The 17596-nt window shown below is 34.2% G+C and overlaps 1 protein-coding gene across 1 annotated transcript; it reads right to left on the bottom strand.

Moving 5' to 3' along the window:
• Positions 1 to 4091: 4091 nt before the first annotated feature.
• Positions 4092 to 16528, bottom strand: LOC105217912 (germinal center kinase 1). Its single transcript, XM_054226681.1, has 9 exons — positions 15444 to 16528; positions 11042 to 11137; positions 10845 to 10973; positions 8433 to 8942; positions 8232 to 8377; positions 7554 to 8172; positions 7146 to 7484; positions 5571 to 5761; positions 4092 to 5400 (listed from the first exon to the last, which is right to left on the bottom strand). Exons 1-9 carry the CDS (start codon positions 16260 to 16262, stop codon positions 5388 to 5390), a joined length of 2862 nt encoding a protein of 953 aa, XP_054082656.1. The 5' UTR covers positions 16263 to 16528; the 3' UTR covers positions 4092 to 5387.
• Positions 16529 to 17596: the final 1068 nt, after the last annotated feature.

The raw sequence follows: 17596 nt of genomic DNA, 5'->3' as shown, positions 1-17596 counted from the left end.
GTGCAGCAAGCGCAAGATGGATTACTTAATATAAAATAGTTTTGTTGATGTTGTTGTTGTTGTTGTTGTTGTTGCAAAGTGAAAAAGCTCAGAGCGCAAAAAGCAATTAAAAGCTCCAAGGGAACATAAACTCTGCGCGCTGCACTACGCTGTTTCTCCAAATGAGTTGTTGTTTGTTTTCTGTTGTTGTTGTTATTGTTGTCTACTGACTGCTAAAAGGCGCGAATACCGCATATAAACAAACACAAGTGGCACGTCAATGTGATAAGCGAGAACATCTGTTGTCTGCGCGCTCTGACTCTCTCCCTCTCTCTTGCTCTCCCGCATGCTTTCTTTTGCACTTTCTCTGAGCGCGTATACACTTGCGCTCGCGACAATCGGATATGAATGAAGTGTTCACATGTCCTTGTAAAGTGACTTGTGTGTAAGCAGTAGAAAATGTAGCAATAACAATAAATATTAATTTGATTATAGTTGCTTAGACATGCAGTGGCCCAGAGCGCATTCGTTGGCTGTCATATTTCTGTCAGCAGTTGCCAGTGCGTATAACTTACACATTTGTTATATACGTTAGATATGTATGTATATATACTGCTGCATTAATGATGGATGATTTTAATTAACCGTTAGTCATTAAATGTATGCTATAAACAGTTATTTTTAGTTGAAACCTGTTAAACGATTAAATAACGTGTGAAATACTAAAGTTATCGAGTAGCGTTAGGTGAGTGATAGAGATATCAGTCATAACGTCGTAAATAGAACGAGAGTTTCAACAGCTATTCTTCCACAATGAAGTTCAAAATAAGTTTAACGAAGCAGCAAGCTATAGATTGCAACTAAAGATCAACTCGGTTATAAAAGTCTTAGGTTAGGTTAGGTTAATCTGGTTGATCAAAGCCACACATGGACCAGTTTTGGTCCCTTGCGATACCAGATGGAGTGCCGTCACGACGTCATTGCGCGGTACTTCTTCCGTGATGTTCAAGACCGGCACCTTACTGTGAATGAGAACCGCTACCGCTCAATGATAACCGTAAATTTTTGTCCGAATTGGATGATGTGGACTTGGACAACATGAGGTTCCAACAGGACGCCGCCACATGCCACACAGCGAATGTCACAACCGATTTATTGAAAACCAAGTTTGGTGAACGTGGTATCTCACGAAATTTCCCAGTCAATTGGTCGTCTCGGTTGTGCGATTTAACATCATTCAAATATTTCCTGTGGGGCTACGTCCAGTCTATGGTCAACGCCAACAAGCCAACGACGTGACTTCGTACGAATATCGAACGTGAAATTGCAGCAGTATCGACCGATTTAAGCTTGAAAACCGTCGAAAATTGGGTTCAGCGTCTAGACTTCAGCAAGCGTGCCCGTGATGACCAAGCAAAAGAAATCGAGTTCCATATATAATGGCATCGAATGTATGTATGTGATTGGCGTTCAACCGTTTAGCCGGTTATAGCCAAATCGATGAGAGCGCGCCACTCATATCTTTCCTTCGCAGTTCGGCGCCAGTTGGAGACTCCAAGCCGCTCTCCACCTGGTCCCTCCAACGGAGTGGAGGCCTTCCCCTTCCTCGGCTTCCTCCGGCGGGTACTGCATCGAACACTTTCAGAGCTGGAGCGCTTTCGTCCATTCGAACAACATGACCTTGCTAGCGTAGCCGCTGTCTTTTTATTCGCCGGACTCTGTTTATATCGTCGTATAACTCGTACAGCTCATCGTTCCATCGTCTGCGGTATTCGCCGTTGCTAATGTTCTGAGGTCCGTAAATCTTGCGCAAAATTTTCCTCTCGAAAACTCCTAGTGTCGTCTCATCTGCTGTTGACATCGTCCAAGCTTCTGCACCATAAGGCAGGACGGGAATGATAAACGACTTGTAGAGTTTGATTTTGGTTCGTCGAGAGAGGACTTTATTGTTCAATTGCCTACTCAGTCCAAAGTAGCACCTGTTGGCAAGAGTGATTCTGCGCAGGATTTCGAGGCTGACATTGTTGGTATAGTTGATACTGGTTCCCAGGTATACGAAATTATCTACAACTTCGAAGTTATGACTGTCAACAGTGACGTGGGAACCAAGACGCGAGTGCGCCGACTGTTTGTTTGATGACAGGACATATTTCGTCTTGTCCTCATTCACCTCCAGACCCATTCGCTTCGTCTCCTTATCCATGCGTGAAAAAGCAGAACAAACGGCGCGGTATCAATATCATCGGCGTACGCCAGCAGCTGTACACTCTTGTAGAAGATTGTACCTTCTCTATTAAGCTCTGCAGCTCGTATTATTTTTTCCAACATCAAGTTAAAGAAGTCGCTCGATAGTGAGTCACCTTGTCTGAAACCTCGTTTGGTATCGAACGGCTCAAAGAGGTCCTTCCCAATCATGACGGAGCTTTTGGTGTTGCTCAACGTCAACTTACACAGCCGTATTAGTTTTGCGGGGATACCAAATTCAGACATCGCGGCATAAAGGCAGCTCCTTTTCGTGCTGTCGAAAGCAGCCTTGAAATCGACAAAAAGGTGGTGTGTGTCGATCCTATTTTCACGGGTCTTCTCCAAGATTTGGCGCATGGTGAATATCTAGTCCATAGTAGACTTTCTAGGTCTAAAGCCACACTGATAAGGTCCAATCAGTTTGTTGACGGTGGGCTTAAGTCTTTCACACAGTATGGTCGATAGAACCTTATAGGGGATATTTAGGAGGCTTATCCCACGGTAATTGGCACAGTTTGTGGGATCTCCCTTTTTAATGGATTGGACAGAGCACACTGAGATTCCAATCGTCAGGCATGCTTTCTTCCGACCATATTTAGCAAAGAAGCTGATGCATGCACCTTATCAGTTCTTCGCCGCCGTATTTGAATAGCTCAGCCGGTAATCTATCGGCCCCTGCCGCTTTGTTGTTCTTCAGGCGGGTAATTGCTATTCAAATTTCTTCATGGTCGGGTAATGGAACATCTATTCCATTGTCATCGATTGGGAAATCGGGTTCGCCAACTCCTGGTGTTGTACTTTCACTGCCATTCAGCAGGTCGGAGAAGTGTTCCCTCCATAATCCCAGTATGTCCTGGACATCGGTTACCAGATTACCACCTTGGTCTCTACATGAGGATGCTCCGGTCTTGAAACCTTCAAATGGCATTGAATGTACCCCGGCATAATTTCCTTCCTTGTGTCTTGCGCAGCAACTAATTTGTGAATATATGTATACATATATTTCTCGAAAGCAGAGATCGTAAAATTTTAGAATAATCCTTGAAATTTGGGAGAAAAGAAACCTTCTAGAGATGTCATTGAGTAGGAAAGGCACCAATTCGTCAATTGCATGACCTTCAACGAAAAAATTCACTCAATGATTATCGAAAATCCGTACTGTTACAGTACCCAGATTGTAACTGTGCTGAAGTTACTTGGAAATATATCGAAATCGTCTGTTAAAATCGGATTATCGGATGTTTTGTATGTCAAATAAAAGTAACGAACGTAATCAAAATATTTAACCTACTGTGGACAATAGAAAGAGTAATTACTTGATACAATTCGGTCATCTAAAGCGAAGGCGCCATTAAAATGGTGATTTCAAAGAATTTATGACCCTATCCGCTGGAATTATTCAGCACTTAGACGATCGATATTGATGTGGGGAACAAAAAAAATTATCACAAATTATTTGTCTGCACCGTTCATCATTGACAATAGCATTGGTCCCATCTGCAATTTTAAGAGGATGAGCTAATAATGACTTCAAAACTCCCGCAAGCTAAATTCAAAATCTTTAATATTGTTAAAAAAACTTACAGTTGAACTTTCCTAACTCAAATCACCATAATCCACAAAAACAAATCGAGTTAGAGAGACTTCCGAGTTACAGAAGGTAATTTGTATGAAATTTGACATCTATTGGCAATTCAAGAGTTCGAGTTATGGAGTACTTCGAGATAGAGAAGTTCGAGTTATGGAAGTCCATCTGTATATACTAAAACTATGGCATCCTAACAACGCTCCGCTCCCGGTTTCTCAACCGCTACCTAACATACTACATTATCAACCTCCATAACCTCAAAACAAAAACGCCCAGTTGATAGTCTTTATAATATTGTCCGATTATTTATTTGTATTTACTTCATTACGAGTTTTTCTTACTGTTGTTTGCTTTGTTAAAACTATTTGCCATTACTGTTATTTACTTTGCTTGACGTTTTTCCGTTTTGTTGTTGTTGCTGATTTTTCAAATAGGTATGTATGTATTGTAGGTTTTATTGCTAAATACTATTATTCTTTTATATTTTTATTCATTTATTTTTTTAGTATTAATATTGTATGTAGGTATGTTTGCATGCCATGTTAGTTGCAATGTTGCATTGCCACATAGTTTACTATATTTTTGCATAGACTGTATTTTTTATTTTATTTTTGTTTTTTATGTTATTTTCTTCATTCCTTTTTCATATATTTTTGTATATATGTACGTTACTTTAACTTTATTGTTTACAATTAAAACTAATATTAAGTGTGAATTAATACAAAAACAAAACAAAAAAATTACTAAATTATAAAAGTAAGAACTGAACTCATACAATTTCGCATTTTCCACGCGTTATGCTTTACATTTAATTTTAACTACATATATGTAACTATATATCTAGTATATAAGACCAACCGAAATGTGTGGGAAAGTGTGGAAAGAGTACAACAAATATGCGTCGTATCTCCACAGCAGCGCTTGTTTTGTGGTGGCAAACTGATCGGCGCTATAGCGTATGACTTGAATTTAGCTAAACACTACACAAATAAGTCATTACATTTCATTTTTGTTTATTTGTTTTTTTTTTTCTGTTTATAAGACGTTTTTTTCTTTTAATTTAATATGTATTTGCATTTTACATTCACACTAAATTAATGTACCTTCGTATGCAATATAGTTATAGTTGATTTCATCAAATTATCTACAATTAATTAATCTTCAAACGAGAACCTAACAGCTGATCGCCGCACGCAGCAGTGTGTGTGTGTGGCAACGATTTATTTGGAATCCAATAAATATTACACTATCATAACAAACAATATTGCGGGGGTAGTACACTGTGGTTGTTGTTGTATCATTTTTTGTTAAATTTCTTTTAAATATATTTAAATTTATTTAGGTATGGAGTTACGTTTGTTTTTTTTACTTTTCTTTGCTTTTTTTTAAAGAGATATCGCTTAATTGCGCATTTTCGGCGCAATTTCTAAAATATTTGCTATATATGCACATTGTTCCAATCTCTCCAAACTGTTTTATATTTATTATTTTCAATATCATAACATTTAGATATTTATGTTGTTGTTGTTGTTGTGTTGTTTTTATTTAAAATCAGTCCATGTACCATTGTGTTCGTTTACTTCTTATTTCTGTCGAGAGAAAATAAAGAAATAAAATTTTTAAATATTATTAATAACAAAAAAAAAACATTTATTTTAAAATATTAAAAAAAAATTTTTTTTTTTAAATTATTAAAAAAACACTTAATTTAAAACATTATTAATAAATAAAAAAATAAATAATTTCAATTAAAACCCACCTGATAGCCCTGTCCATAATATTGTTAATACGCGTCTCCGAGTAGCCGGGAACTAATTTGTGAATTATCTCTTTGAGAAACAAATCACTGACACCTGGACTGCTACGCTCGGCCAATTCCAATACTGACTTTAAGTCACCAATGTCCGTAACGTTTGAATTTTTGCTCGAATTGGCGTACTTTCGTTGAATCTGCAGAAATTATGCAGCCAAATATTATTAAAAAATTTTATGAAAAAATTTACAAATATTTTTTAATTGTAAAATAATAAAAAAATTAAAATAAAATAAATAAAAAATAATTTTTAATTAGAAAACAAAAATTTCGTAAAAAAAATCATTAATTTAGGAAAAAAATATTTACAAATTTTTAATTATTAAAAAACCTAAAATAAAAAACTAAATAAATAAAATAGTAGATAAAAAACTAAAAAATAAACAATGTATGAAATTATGAAAAAAAAGTTTAATTATAAAAAATCAAACACATCCGTAAGCACTGGAGAGAGCAATTAATTTAATTAAAAAAAAAAATTAAACAAATTACAAAAAAAATAAATAAAAATATATATTATGAAAAAAATTAAAAATCATTTATTAAAAAAATTAAAAATCACTCACATCCGTAAGGACGTAAAACAAAATTAAAAGAAACGGAATACAAATATTATAAAATAAATTATGAATTTATGAAAAATATTTTATTTAATTATAAAGAAATATAAAAAAATGAAAAAAATATAAAAAAATTAAAAAATATAAAAAAATTAAAAAATATAAAAAAATTAAAAAAATTAATTAAAATTAAAATAAAACATATTAAATTAAATAAAAATTAAAAAATAAAATTTAAAAAAACTATGAATAAAAAAACAAAATTAAAATAAACGGAATACACATATTATGACATAAATTATGAAAAAATTTGTATTCAATTCAATTATAAAAAAATATAATATTAAAAAAAAAAACAAAAATTAAAATTAAAAAAATAAATTAAAAAAAAACTTAATTAAATTAAACAAAAATTAAAAAAATAGGAATTTAAAAAATTATGAATAAAAAAAGTCACTCACATCGGTAAGCACGTAAAACAATAATTAAAAAAAATTAAGAGAAACGGAATACAAATGTTATAAAATAAATTATGAAATTATGAAAAAAAATTGTATTAAAAAAAATTTAAATTAAAAAAGTTAAAAAAAAAAAATAAAACAAAAATTTAATTAAACTTAAAAAAACATAATTAAAAAAAAAATTAAAATCAGAAACAAAACAAAAATCAAAAAACAAAACAAAAATAAAAAAAAAAAACAAATAATGAAAAAAATCACTCACATCCGTAAGCACTGGAAAGAGGAAATTATTTAATTTAAAAAATAATAGTTAAAAAAGATTAAAATAAAAAATAATAATTACAAAAAAAAATAAATAAAAAATTATGAAATATTTTTTTTAATTACAAAAAAAAAAAGAAAAAAAAATACAATTAAATTAAAAAAAAAATAAATAAGATAATATTAAAAAAATTAAAAAGAAATTTTGAAAATTAAAAAAAAAATCAAAATTCACTCACATCCGTAAGCACTGGAAAGAGGAAATTATTCAGGCATGCGCTATTTGTCTGCATCACACGATTGCCACCCAATTTGTGATTGGAATTATTTGATGACACCGCTGTGGCGGCGGCTGATGCCGACGCAGACACCTCCAATGCCGCGCCATACGCTGAACGTTCGCTGCCATGCGCACTACTATTCGACAATGACGTATTGCCATTGTAATTACCACCACTCGAGCTGGAGCTAAGCATCGGCGACGAGTTGGATGACACACCGCTGGCATGCATACTGCGCCGCTGTGCACGTGACTCCTCTTCACGCAGTTGATCTTCACTTTTGGCATGCTCGATGAGCTGTAATGAATTTAAATGATGAATTTTAGGCGTGACAAATACATACTTTATATGCACACCAACACCTACCGATGAGCGTCGCTGTTCATGCTCCTCATCTAGTGAGGCGGAGCGACTCTGTCTCAAGTTCGATTTGGACTCTTGGAAGACCGCATTGCTGCTGCTGCTATTGCTGATCTTCTTCATGCCATCAGCATTTGGCGAATTGCTACCGCTCGAGGACGAGAGCAGCTCTTGACTGCCCGATGATTGCTTATGTGTTGGACTGAGCGTTTGATGCGCTATATTAGCGCTGGATGAGCGCAGCACGCCAGCCGATGCCGCTGCTTGTTTGTAATGATTTAAGTTGGCGTCGCGTTGCGTTGCGGCGGACGTTGATGTTGATGATGATGATGTGGTGGCTGTACTTGGCGGACTGCCCGCCATGCTGTCGTGCAGTTGCGCTGTGGCGGACGGTGACAACGCTACTGACGTTGCACCACTACCCGGATAGTGTTTGTTGATCGCATTAATTGCTATCGGCGTTGCACCGCTACTTTGTGATAATTTCTGTGATATTTTCATGTGTTCCATCTCTTTAAAGCTGCTATTTGGAACAATGGATTCGCGTGGTGCATTATTGATGCTCAGACCTTTAACGGTCATTATCCAAGGTTCATCATTATTGCCGCCAGGTTTCGATTCGTCACTAAAATTAAACAATAAAATTGGAAAATATTTCAAGCATTACGATATAAACATATTTACGAATCTGAGTTCTCCGATTCGGTTTCGCTTTCATCACCCTTCTGCAGCTTCCATTTTTTATAGCGATCAATTAAATCGATAAGGTACGAGTTCTTCTTGGCTTTCTTGATAAAAGGATATTTCAATAGTTCCTTGGCTGTCGGTCTCTATTAAATAAAATTTCATTTAATTAACACTCAATCAATATTTTCAAGTACGCACATTTTCAGGATCCTTATTAAGGCACGCTTCCACGAAATCCTTGAAAGATTTCGTATAGTTTCCCGTTAATTGTGGCGGATTATTTTTCGGTATCAAAAATAAAACACGCATTGGATGCAGCTCCGAATTGGGCGGCTCACCCTTGGCCAATTCAATGGCTGTGATGCCGAGTGACCAAATGTCCGCTTTGGAATCGTACATGGACTGCTTTATCACTTCGGGTGCCATCCAAAATGGTGTACCTACGAATGTATTACGCTTCGACGTTGTGTTCGTTAACTGTCCGGCCACACCGAAATCAGCCAATTTCACATCACCCATTTCGCTTAGCAATACGTTGGCCGCTTTGATGTCTCGATGCAATTTGCGTTCCGAATGCAGATAGTCCAGACCCTTTAGCACTTCGCGCAATATTATTGCTATGTGCATTTCCTCGAAAGAACCAGCTTTCATTAGATCCAGCGCCGAACCGCCACCTAAATACTCCATTATTATCCATAGCTTTGTACCCTTTTAAATAAATAGAAATAAATAAAATTTTGATTATTCTTGGAAGAATGGACTAAAAAAGAGAATCTTGAGATTTCTTAATTTTAAGTTTAAAATAGTGACGTCAATGATAACGATATTTTTCACATATTTTATATTAAAAAATCCTCCTTTGGAACGTTCTAAATATTTAGTATGGTTTTGGCAAAGTTCGTGTTACGACTGGAATTCGTTTTATACCAAATTTTGTTGTTGAGGCTATTCAACATTCAGTAATTTGTTTGATATAACAGGAATATTAAGTAACACGTAACGAAAATATTATTATTTCGAGGGATGCGATAAAAAATAAACTGGTATAAAAACTGGTCTAAAGTGAAATTTCGCCAGTAAATAGTGAGACAGAGGGACTATTTACGTATAATCACACCTAGTGTTTTGATGAGTCATTCAGTCAGGAATTCATATATGCCCCTAGATGAACTCAGTTTTCATAATTGTTTGTTGAGATTCTTTAGCTTCAAATATGTTCTTTGTTATTGCAAAAGAACTAAATAAAGCTCAATGATAGATACAATTAAGTATGTTCCTCAGTGGGTCTACAGATGTATAATTTAGATGGGGAAAAACTGGTATAAAAATCTGGTATAAAGTTTGGAAAGTTTTTATAATTTGTTGTTGAGATTCTTTAGCTTTAAATATGTGCTTTATTATTGCAAAATAACTACATAAAACTCAATGATATAATATAATTTAATATGGAAGTCGGTGGGTCTACAGATGTATCATTTAGATGGGTATTAGGTTAGGTTAGGTTGGTCTGGTAGGCCAACGCATATACCAGTTATGGTCCTTAGCGATTAGGAGTGATATAGGGATTAATGGAGTGGATAAATGGGGAGTAAACTGGTCTAAAAAGTCTGGTATAAACTACTGAAAAAGAGAGAAATCAGAATAAATGAGAAAATGGTGTTGTAATGGACCACAAAACACTCGGATAAGCTCTTTAAGGGGTTATATACAGTTAGACGGCCGAAAAAAAGTGAATTTTCCAGAATTTTTTCTGAGAAAACTTTTTAATTTATTGATCCAAAAATTTATACACATATTATGGTATCTTTTAACTGTATTTTAAGACTTAGTACTAGTAAAAATATTTATTTGAAAAAGAGCTACAGCTGATCTCCAGGAGCTCCTCTCAAAAAAGACGTTTTGCGGTGACCACTATATCTCGGAACTGGATCATCCGAAATTAAAAAACCAAACAGATTTCGTTAAATTAACGTTTTGACAAAATGGCGGTTTCTAAAAAAAAATCGATTTTTCACCAAAATTTCGGCCTTAAATTGTTTATAAAAAAAAATATGTATCGGAGAGAAAAAATCTACGATTAATTACTAAAAAATATATTTAAGAAGAAAATATATTTAAGAAATTTGACTAAGTGGTCTAGCCGTTTTCGAGTAATGTTGGTCACCGACTTTGAAAACACCATTTGAGAACGCGTTTAAAGTTTGAACCTTGTACTTCCAAGCACTCTGAAACGCCTTTTCAAATTTTTCATTTCCTTGTAACTTTGAAAATATTCACCGGAACGATATGAAATTTTCTGTATGTATTCTTAAATATATGTACATTAAGAAAATGAAATAAAAAAAATCGATTTTTTTGAAAATTCTAACTGTATATAACCCCTTAATAGCCCGGGAGAGATCATTCCAAACAGTCTGGGGATGTATTAGCTTCCGGTTAAGGTGTTTTTGATATGTCGAAAGAGAAATACAATTTAGTTGAAATGCCTGGTCAACATGCTTAGAAAATTAAAGCAAATATGCCTCATAAAAATGGTCATCGATAACACACATCAGTTCATTGATGCCACACTCGCTAGTCACACACTTAAACGCTTCACAAACTGCTCACCTTAAGATACGATCCATAATATTTCGTAACGAACGGTGAGTCACATTGTGACAGTACCATAATTTCCTGTTGTATATCTTCGATCTCATCTTCCGCCTCCTCCAAATCAATTATCTTAATAGCCACGACCTATTGAATTAAAAATAAAATAGATTTTAAAAAATGTGTTTAAAAAGCAATATTTACAATAAACAAACCTGTTGCGTTCGATTATCGATGCCTTTGAATACCTCGCCGAAGGAACCTTTCCCGATCCGTTCTTGCTTCGTGAAAATTAGCTCAGGATCCACTTTCTGTAAATAGAATTACAAGCAAAAGTAAATTAAAAAATTGTGAAAATGTTTTCAACACGAAAAAAGAAAAACAAAAAAAATTAATTACATTTTCTTAAGACTTGAAATAACACGCGCACGCATTGCACTTGATTACATAGTAAACACAACTTTTATATTTGCGCTGATGCACACATGTGCGATATATGTAGGTATGTGGATGTATGTTGGTATGTAAACATGTTCAAAGGTATTTACTTATTAGCTTTTGCTTATGTCACTGGTATTTTATCTCAAGCAAAGCAAACCGATAAATACTTGAGCTGTTTGGTAGCCAAGCAGTCGATCCATTATACAATTAAAATACAAAAATAAAAACTACAACAATGTTATCATTAATGGTCTCGACTTTAGGGGTGCACGGTGTGCTGTCATTTATAGCGTTTGTTTTTAATTATTGAAAAATCCTAGCATTTTTTCGTTGTTGAGGTAAAGTTCTATTTTAGATGATTAAGGCAGAGTAGTGATGCACTGTTAATATAGAAATGATAATAAAGAAAGTAATGACTAACTTTTGGTATTCTAAGCATTTACCACACATAATTAATATTATGTAAATACATATGTACATACATATATGTAAATATACACTTCAATATTATAGATAAACCTCTAGTGAACCTATTTATTGTCAGGCTTACTATGCAATTTTTTTAGATACACATACATTGAGTAATACATTTCATTATGGAGCGCTTAACAACTGCCTAACTAACCATTTAACCAACCACAAGCACATACATACCTACATAAATATATTTTATATTGTTGGAAAATTTTTGACCGCTATATTATTATGAGATCATTGTTTTATTTATTTCTAACAATTTTTAATTAAAGTTAAACTTACACAAAGTGATAATGAATTGCCACTACGAATTTGTGACAAACAAAATATTATTTATCGAAAATGGTATACTTAAACGATTAGCAGAATTTAAGTTGTACCGAAAATGGATTTCTTTTTCGTTAAATGCGTAAGAATGTGCGTACACACACACACACATGTATACATATTTAAGTGTATTTATCATGATACCAACGTATAACAATGGCAATGACAGTGATTTGTATTGTCGTTGGCATTGGTAATGCGCTCGATGGCAGCGTTGATGAGCTTGCAATTCATAATTTCTTTCCAAAGCACGTACAACGCACTGACATTTTTGTTGTATATAGAAAAACGGTGCCCTCATATAGGTACATACAAACTCTCTTGATATTAAAATCTGTATGTATGTATGTATGTATATAAGTTGGTTTACTGATATAGCTGGTATAATTAATTTTCATTTTTTCCTATTGGCATTTTCAAAGGAGCGGATATTTGTAAGCATTTCAATATATTTATATACCTTATAAGGCGTTTTAATGGCGAAAGCTTTGCTGTAAATCAAAAGATATTGAATAGTAATTGGTTCTGAACAACATTAGGGTCATCTATTTTCATATAGGAATACAAATTTCGGAGGGATAAAATAGCAACAAATAAACTAAAATTAAAAATCTCATTATTTTTGGTTTATTCTGGTTATTGGTTTATACGAAAAAGGAAATTTTATTTATGAATATAGCCCGTTTCCATTCATTTGGCTTGATATTCACTTTAAGAATATGAATTCCCAAAAAAAAACTAAAACTAACGGTTGTTGTTGTTGTTTTAACTATTATACAGACCTGATGAAACGAAAAGTATAAGTCTAGTTGTCGTCGAGGTCATCTAACGGTAGGCCCAGGAAACGTGATGTTTCGACAGAGTCGGACCAAATAGAGAGAAGGGAAAGCTGAGTCAGTTTCGTTCGGCATGCAAAGAGGTGACTAGTATCATGCGAAGTTTGATTGCATGCAGGCCAAATATACTGTATGTCGGGGTTCAGTCTGGATAAGTACAAGTTTAACTTGCTACAGTATCCAGAAAAAGTTGCGCAACGGTTACTCTGGTTTCCCGTGGCAACTCGAGCTCGTCGTCTGCTATAGGTGGTGGTTTGTTTCCAAGGACGCTATTCACTGGGTGGGAGGCAAGGAAGATATTAATGGCTCCGCTATGAATGGCGTTTAAGGCGTGTCTCAATCTGTCCGCGTGTGCAGTATGGTGGGCGTATTGCGCTATGTCGTCGACAAATTGTAGGAGATCGGCTTGATGCACCTGAGAGGCAGTTCAAACGAGTACAGGATTGATTTCTACGAAAATCATAGCATAGCGGTCTCGTTGTGTAGGTGTGCTTCAGGAGACATCTAGAGGCATGTAACTGTCCGGAGTGCAGTATTCAGATACGTCTGTATCTCACTGCATCCAGGCGACTATACCGCTGCTGGGTAATTGACGACCGACCGGCCGTTTGTCTTGTAAGTAGCCCGCAACATTCCTTTGTCCTTTCTCCAAATGCCACGCTTAGCGACTTAAGGATATTATTGCGGATCTGTACTTTAGACATTATTGCGGTCATATGTGGAGTGAAGGAGTAAAAAGTCAATAGACATCAGTCATATGGGATGGTGAAGGGCATATTTTTCTTTGAGTACCCAAGCAAAACATTTCAGCACTACAAAGAACTAAACATGTTAACTATGTAGAGAGACAAACATAGACACTCTATAGAACACTAAAATAAAATCTATTTTTCAGAAAAAATTTTTTGAACAGCTTTCTAAATTTCAACATACTTTATTGGTGTCTTGAATGTACTGTTTTTCGAAAATATTTTGAATAAATTATAAATTTTTATCGCCATCGATATTTGAACCAATTAGTAAATATAAAAACAATTTAGCTAAACATTAGAATGATCGCTAGATTGTTAAATAGTTGTTGTTGTAACAAGACCTAACTGTCTTGAGAACACGTATTGGAGGACTGTTTATCTTAACCTAACTAATAATAAAAAATTTTGCAGCTGTCTATAAAATTTTATCAGCTCTATTTATAGCTGTTTTCCAATTGTCCAGCCTTAGAAAGTGACGAATCGAACCAACCACTGGTCAAATAGACTGACGTAATCAAACCGAGATAGCAAGCAGTTATTTCACTTTAATGTAATATACAGTTGAACTTCCCTAACTCGAAACTCCATAATCCACAAAGTTAGAGTTAGAGAGACTTCCGAGTTATAGAAGATAATTTGTATGAAATTTGACCACTATTGCTAATTCAAGAGTTCGAGTTATGGAGAACTAAGAGCTATAAAAGTACGAGTTATGGAAGTTAAACTATATGTACCTATGTATGTATATTCTCTTCTATTGAATTCAACTATTCTTTTGTGGTTTTTACAAGACAATCTAAGCGAGTGGTGGTGAATCAAAGAAGGCTATTGATGATTTAATAAACATTAAATAATTTAAGGCATTATGATTTTAAATACATTAAAACCCATTAGAAATCGCGAACAATTTAGAAAAACCCTTGAAAAAAACAAAATTACCCAATATTTACAAAGAACAAAGAAGCTACGCTACCAAATAGTTGGAAGAGCTTTGAGCACCATTTTTTCCATAATATCAGCAGTTCATACATCATTTTCTGTTATCTAAGATTAAACGAATAGAAATACCAAAAATTTTACAGCTATTTATCACACATATATCCAAGGCTTTGGCGTTAAGACTCGTTAAAGCGATATCGGGAAGGCAAAATACAAGATAAATATATAATGAACATACATAAAGGCAGCAAATGCCTAGGTATGTGGAAATAATTGTATGCCAAAAGGAGAAAAAATCGCTAAACCATTTTCAAGACGAACCGTTTCGGTGGCAAAAGAAACTGTGTTTTTGGACATGACCAAATAAGAGAATCATTCATGGGCAGTGCAAAATATTTATAATTACTTCCGCAGCAACACGCTTATGGTACGGAAAAATTGTACCAGCAACTACATTTAATTGTTGTTGTTGTTGTTGGCTTAATTTTTTATCCGCTTTCTGTTTTTTGTTTCCACACATGCCACAACTTGAAGTGGTCAAAAGACGGCGCATGCAACCGCCAAAAGCGAGCGAGTGAGGAAGTGGAAGCGCATTGGCAAACGCGTATATTGCAATGCGCATGCGCAAAAGTTGCAAATATTTGTGTTGTTATTGTTGTTGTTGTTGCCGCTGCCTTAAACAGGTGTCCGACACAACACGAGTTTTTGATTTTCTACACTTTTTACTGCCACAAACAACAAAATAAAAAAATTGGAATTGGAAAAGCAAAATAAGATGAAAAGAAAAGAAATGTACAAATCAATGGCGAAATAAAATTGGTAACAACAAGTCTTTGCTGGCATACCAGTTCGCTGGGACTTTGACGTAGATTTGCACGGCGTGCTAATGCTGGCGCTGGCGCTTTTCCAACGTTGATCGCTGGCGATGACTGCATTTGCTTAGCATAGCGCTGTTGTTGTTGCTGCTGCTGCAGTTGATATGACTTGCTGCTGTTGTTGTTGTTGCTGCTGTGTTGAAATTGCAATTGCTGATGTTGTTGCCGCAAAGCGGCCACACTTTGTGCGCTCTCACCAAAATAAAAACTCTCGCTGCGTCCGAGCGCAATAGCGGCCGCTGCTGCTGGTGTTAGTGGCGGTGGCGAATCCAAAGCGGTGGCGCCACCATATGGACGCGAACGATACTGTTCGTACATGGAGACGGGACGCGGGCGTGGCTGTGCGGATATGGCACCGCTATGATGATCCGTTTTGTTGCTACCACTACTACTATTACTACTGTTGTTGTTGCTGTTATTGTTGTTGTGGCTACCAACAGCATTGCCATTAACGCCACTATGCCGATAATTCACATGCAAACTGATCTTCGATTCGGCTATGGCATCTTGCAGTATGGCCTGTGAGGAGGAAAAACGATCGCGTTGCAATTGGGACAATTGCTTTGAGGTCACGCCGACAGGTGTTATTTGTGCTGTTGTTGTTGTTGTTGTTGCGCCATCATTGTAATGTGACTGATGTGCATGATGAAGGTGTTGTTGTTGCTGCTGCTGGTGTTGTTTTTGAAAATGTGTAGATGAGCTGCGTTGTATGCCGCCCCCACCAACGCCGGCAACGCCACTCCCAGCATTATTTGTAATATCAACGTTTACGTGTGTGCTGCGCCACATTCCTGCAGTGCTTATTTAGTTACTGTTGTTGCTGTTGTTATTGCTATTTGTTGTACGTATTTACTTAGTAGCGCGAGTTAAATATTTATATTTCGTCTGTTTGTCTATGATGACGACACCGCGCATAAATGTTATTGCCTTTGCGATTTTGTTGTTTCACTTTTTTTTTTGTTTGCCAAACTGACGTGCACACCTCGTTATGCCAGTGACAATGGCACATCAATGATTGCAAAGAATGTTATTCGTTTTGTCTTTGGTTTAATTTATTTTTTATTATTGCTTTTGGCTGTTACTTGGAAGTGAAAATAATATTGAACACAAAAAAAAAATAACAAAAACAACAAATAAATATTTCTTACTGAATTATTTCACGTTTGCACTGCATACCGAACGCGCACATCGCAAACATACTGCAAGCTTATAAATGTCTACATTTATAGAAATTTAGTTGCCACAGAGTGATTTAACCCAATGACTCGTATAGTAATTAAGGCTGATTGTTTGACTTTTATTGTTAATAATTTAAAATATAATAATACTGGAAGCAATAAATCAATTTTAGTTAGTACGAAAAATGCAATAGATGTTGTATTATAAAGTATTCGAAAAGTACTAATGCAAATCTTTATTATATTTAAAGTTTAATTCCAGTTTTGGAAAAATTAGCTTCACTCAGCTGAGTTTAATTAGAGCGCATGTTTTTATTTTTTTTTTATGTTTATTTAGTTTATGTTTATAGTGTTTAATTAAATAAAATATAAATATTTTGAATGTATTTAAAAATATAACTTTGTTTAAAATTAATTAATTTAAATTAAATTAGTTGGATTTTTAATTGCAATCTTAAGCTCAGCATTATTTATTCCAGTTTTATGAATTTTTCGTATTATTAAATGAACCAATAATATTAATATTATTAAATGAATAATTAAATTATTATTAAATTGATATTATTAAATTAATATTATTAAATTGATGTTATTAAATTAATATTATTAATTAACAATATTAAAATTGAATTAGTTAATTAGTAAAATAATTAATTTTAAATTGTTTCAATTTCCAATTTTGTTTATTTTATTTTCAATATTTTTATGTTTGTATAATTTGATCTGTACTAATTTAATTTAAAAGAAAAGTTAAAAATATTATTTTATTTTTTAATTATTTTGTATTGAAATTATTTTTTTGAAGATTATCTTAAATTTAATTATACTTTTTTTGTTTTTTATACTTTAATTTTTAATTAATTTAATTTTTCAAAGATTATGTTAAATCTAATTATAACACTTTTTGAAAATATTTTTTTTTAATTACTTTGTATTTTAAGATTT

Source organism: Zeugodacus cucurbitae, chromosome 3 (assembly GCF_028554725.1).
Source record: "Zeugodacus cucurbitae isolate PBARC_wt_2022May chromosome 3, idZeuCucr1.2, whole genome shotgun sequence".
Classification (NCBI taxonomy): Eukaryota; Metazoa; Arthropoda; class Insecta; order Diptera; family Tephritidae; genus Zeugodacus; species Zeugodacus cucurbitae.
This window is presented reverse-complemented; position numbering and strand designations above follow the sequence as displayed.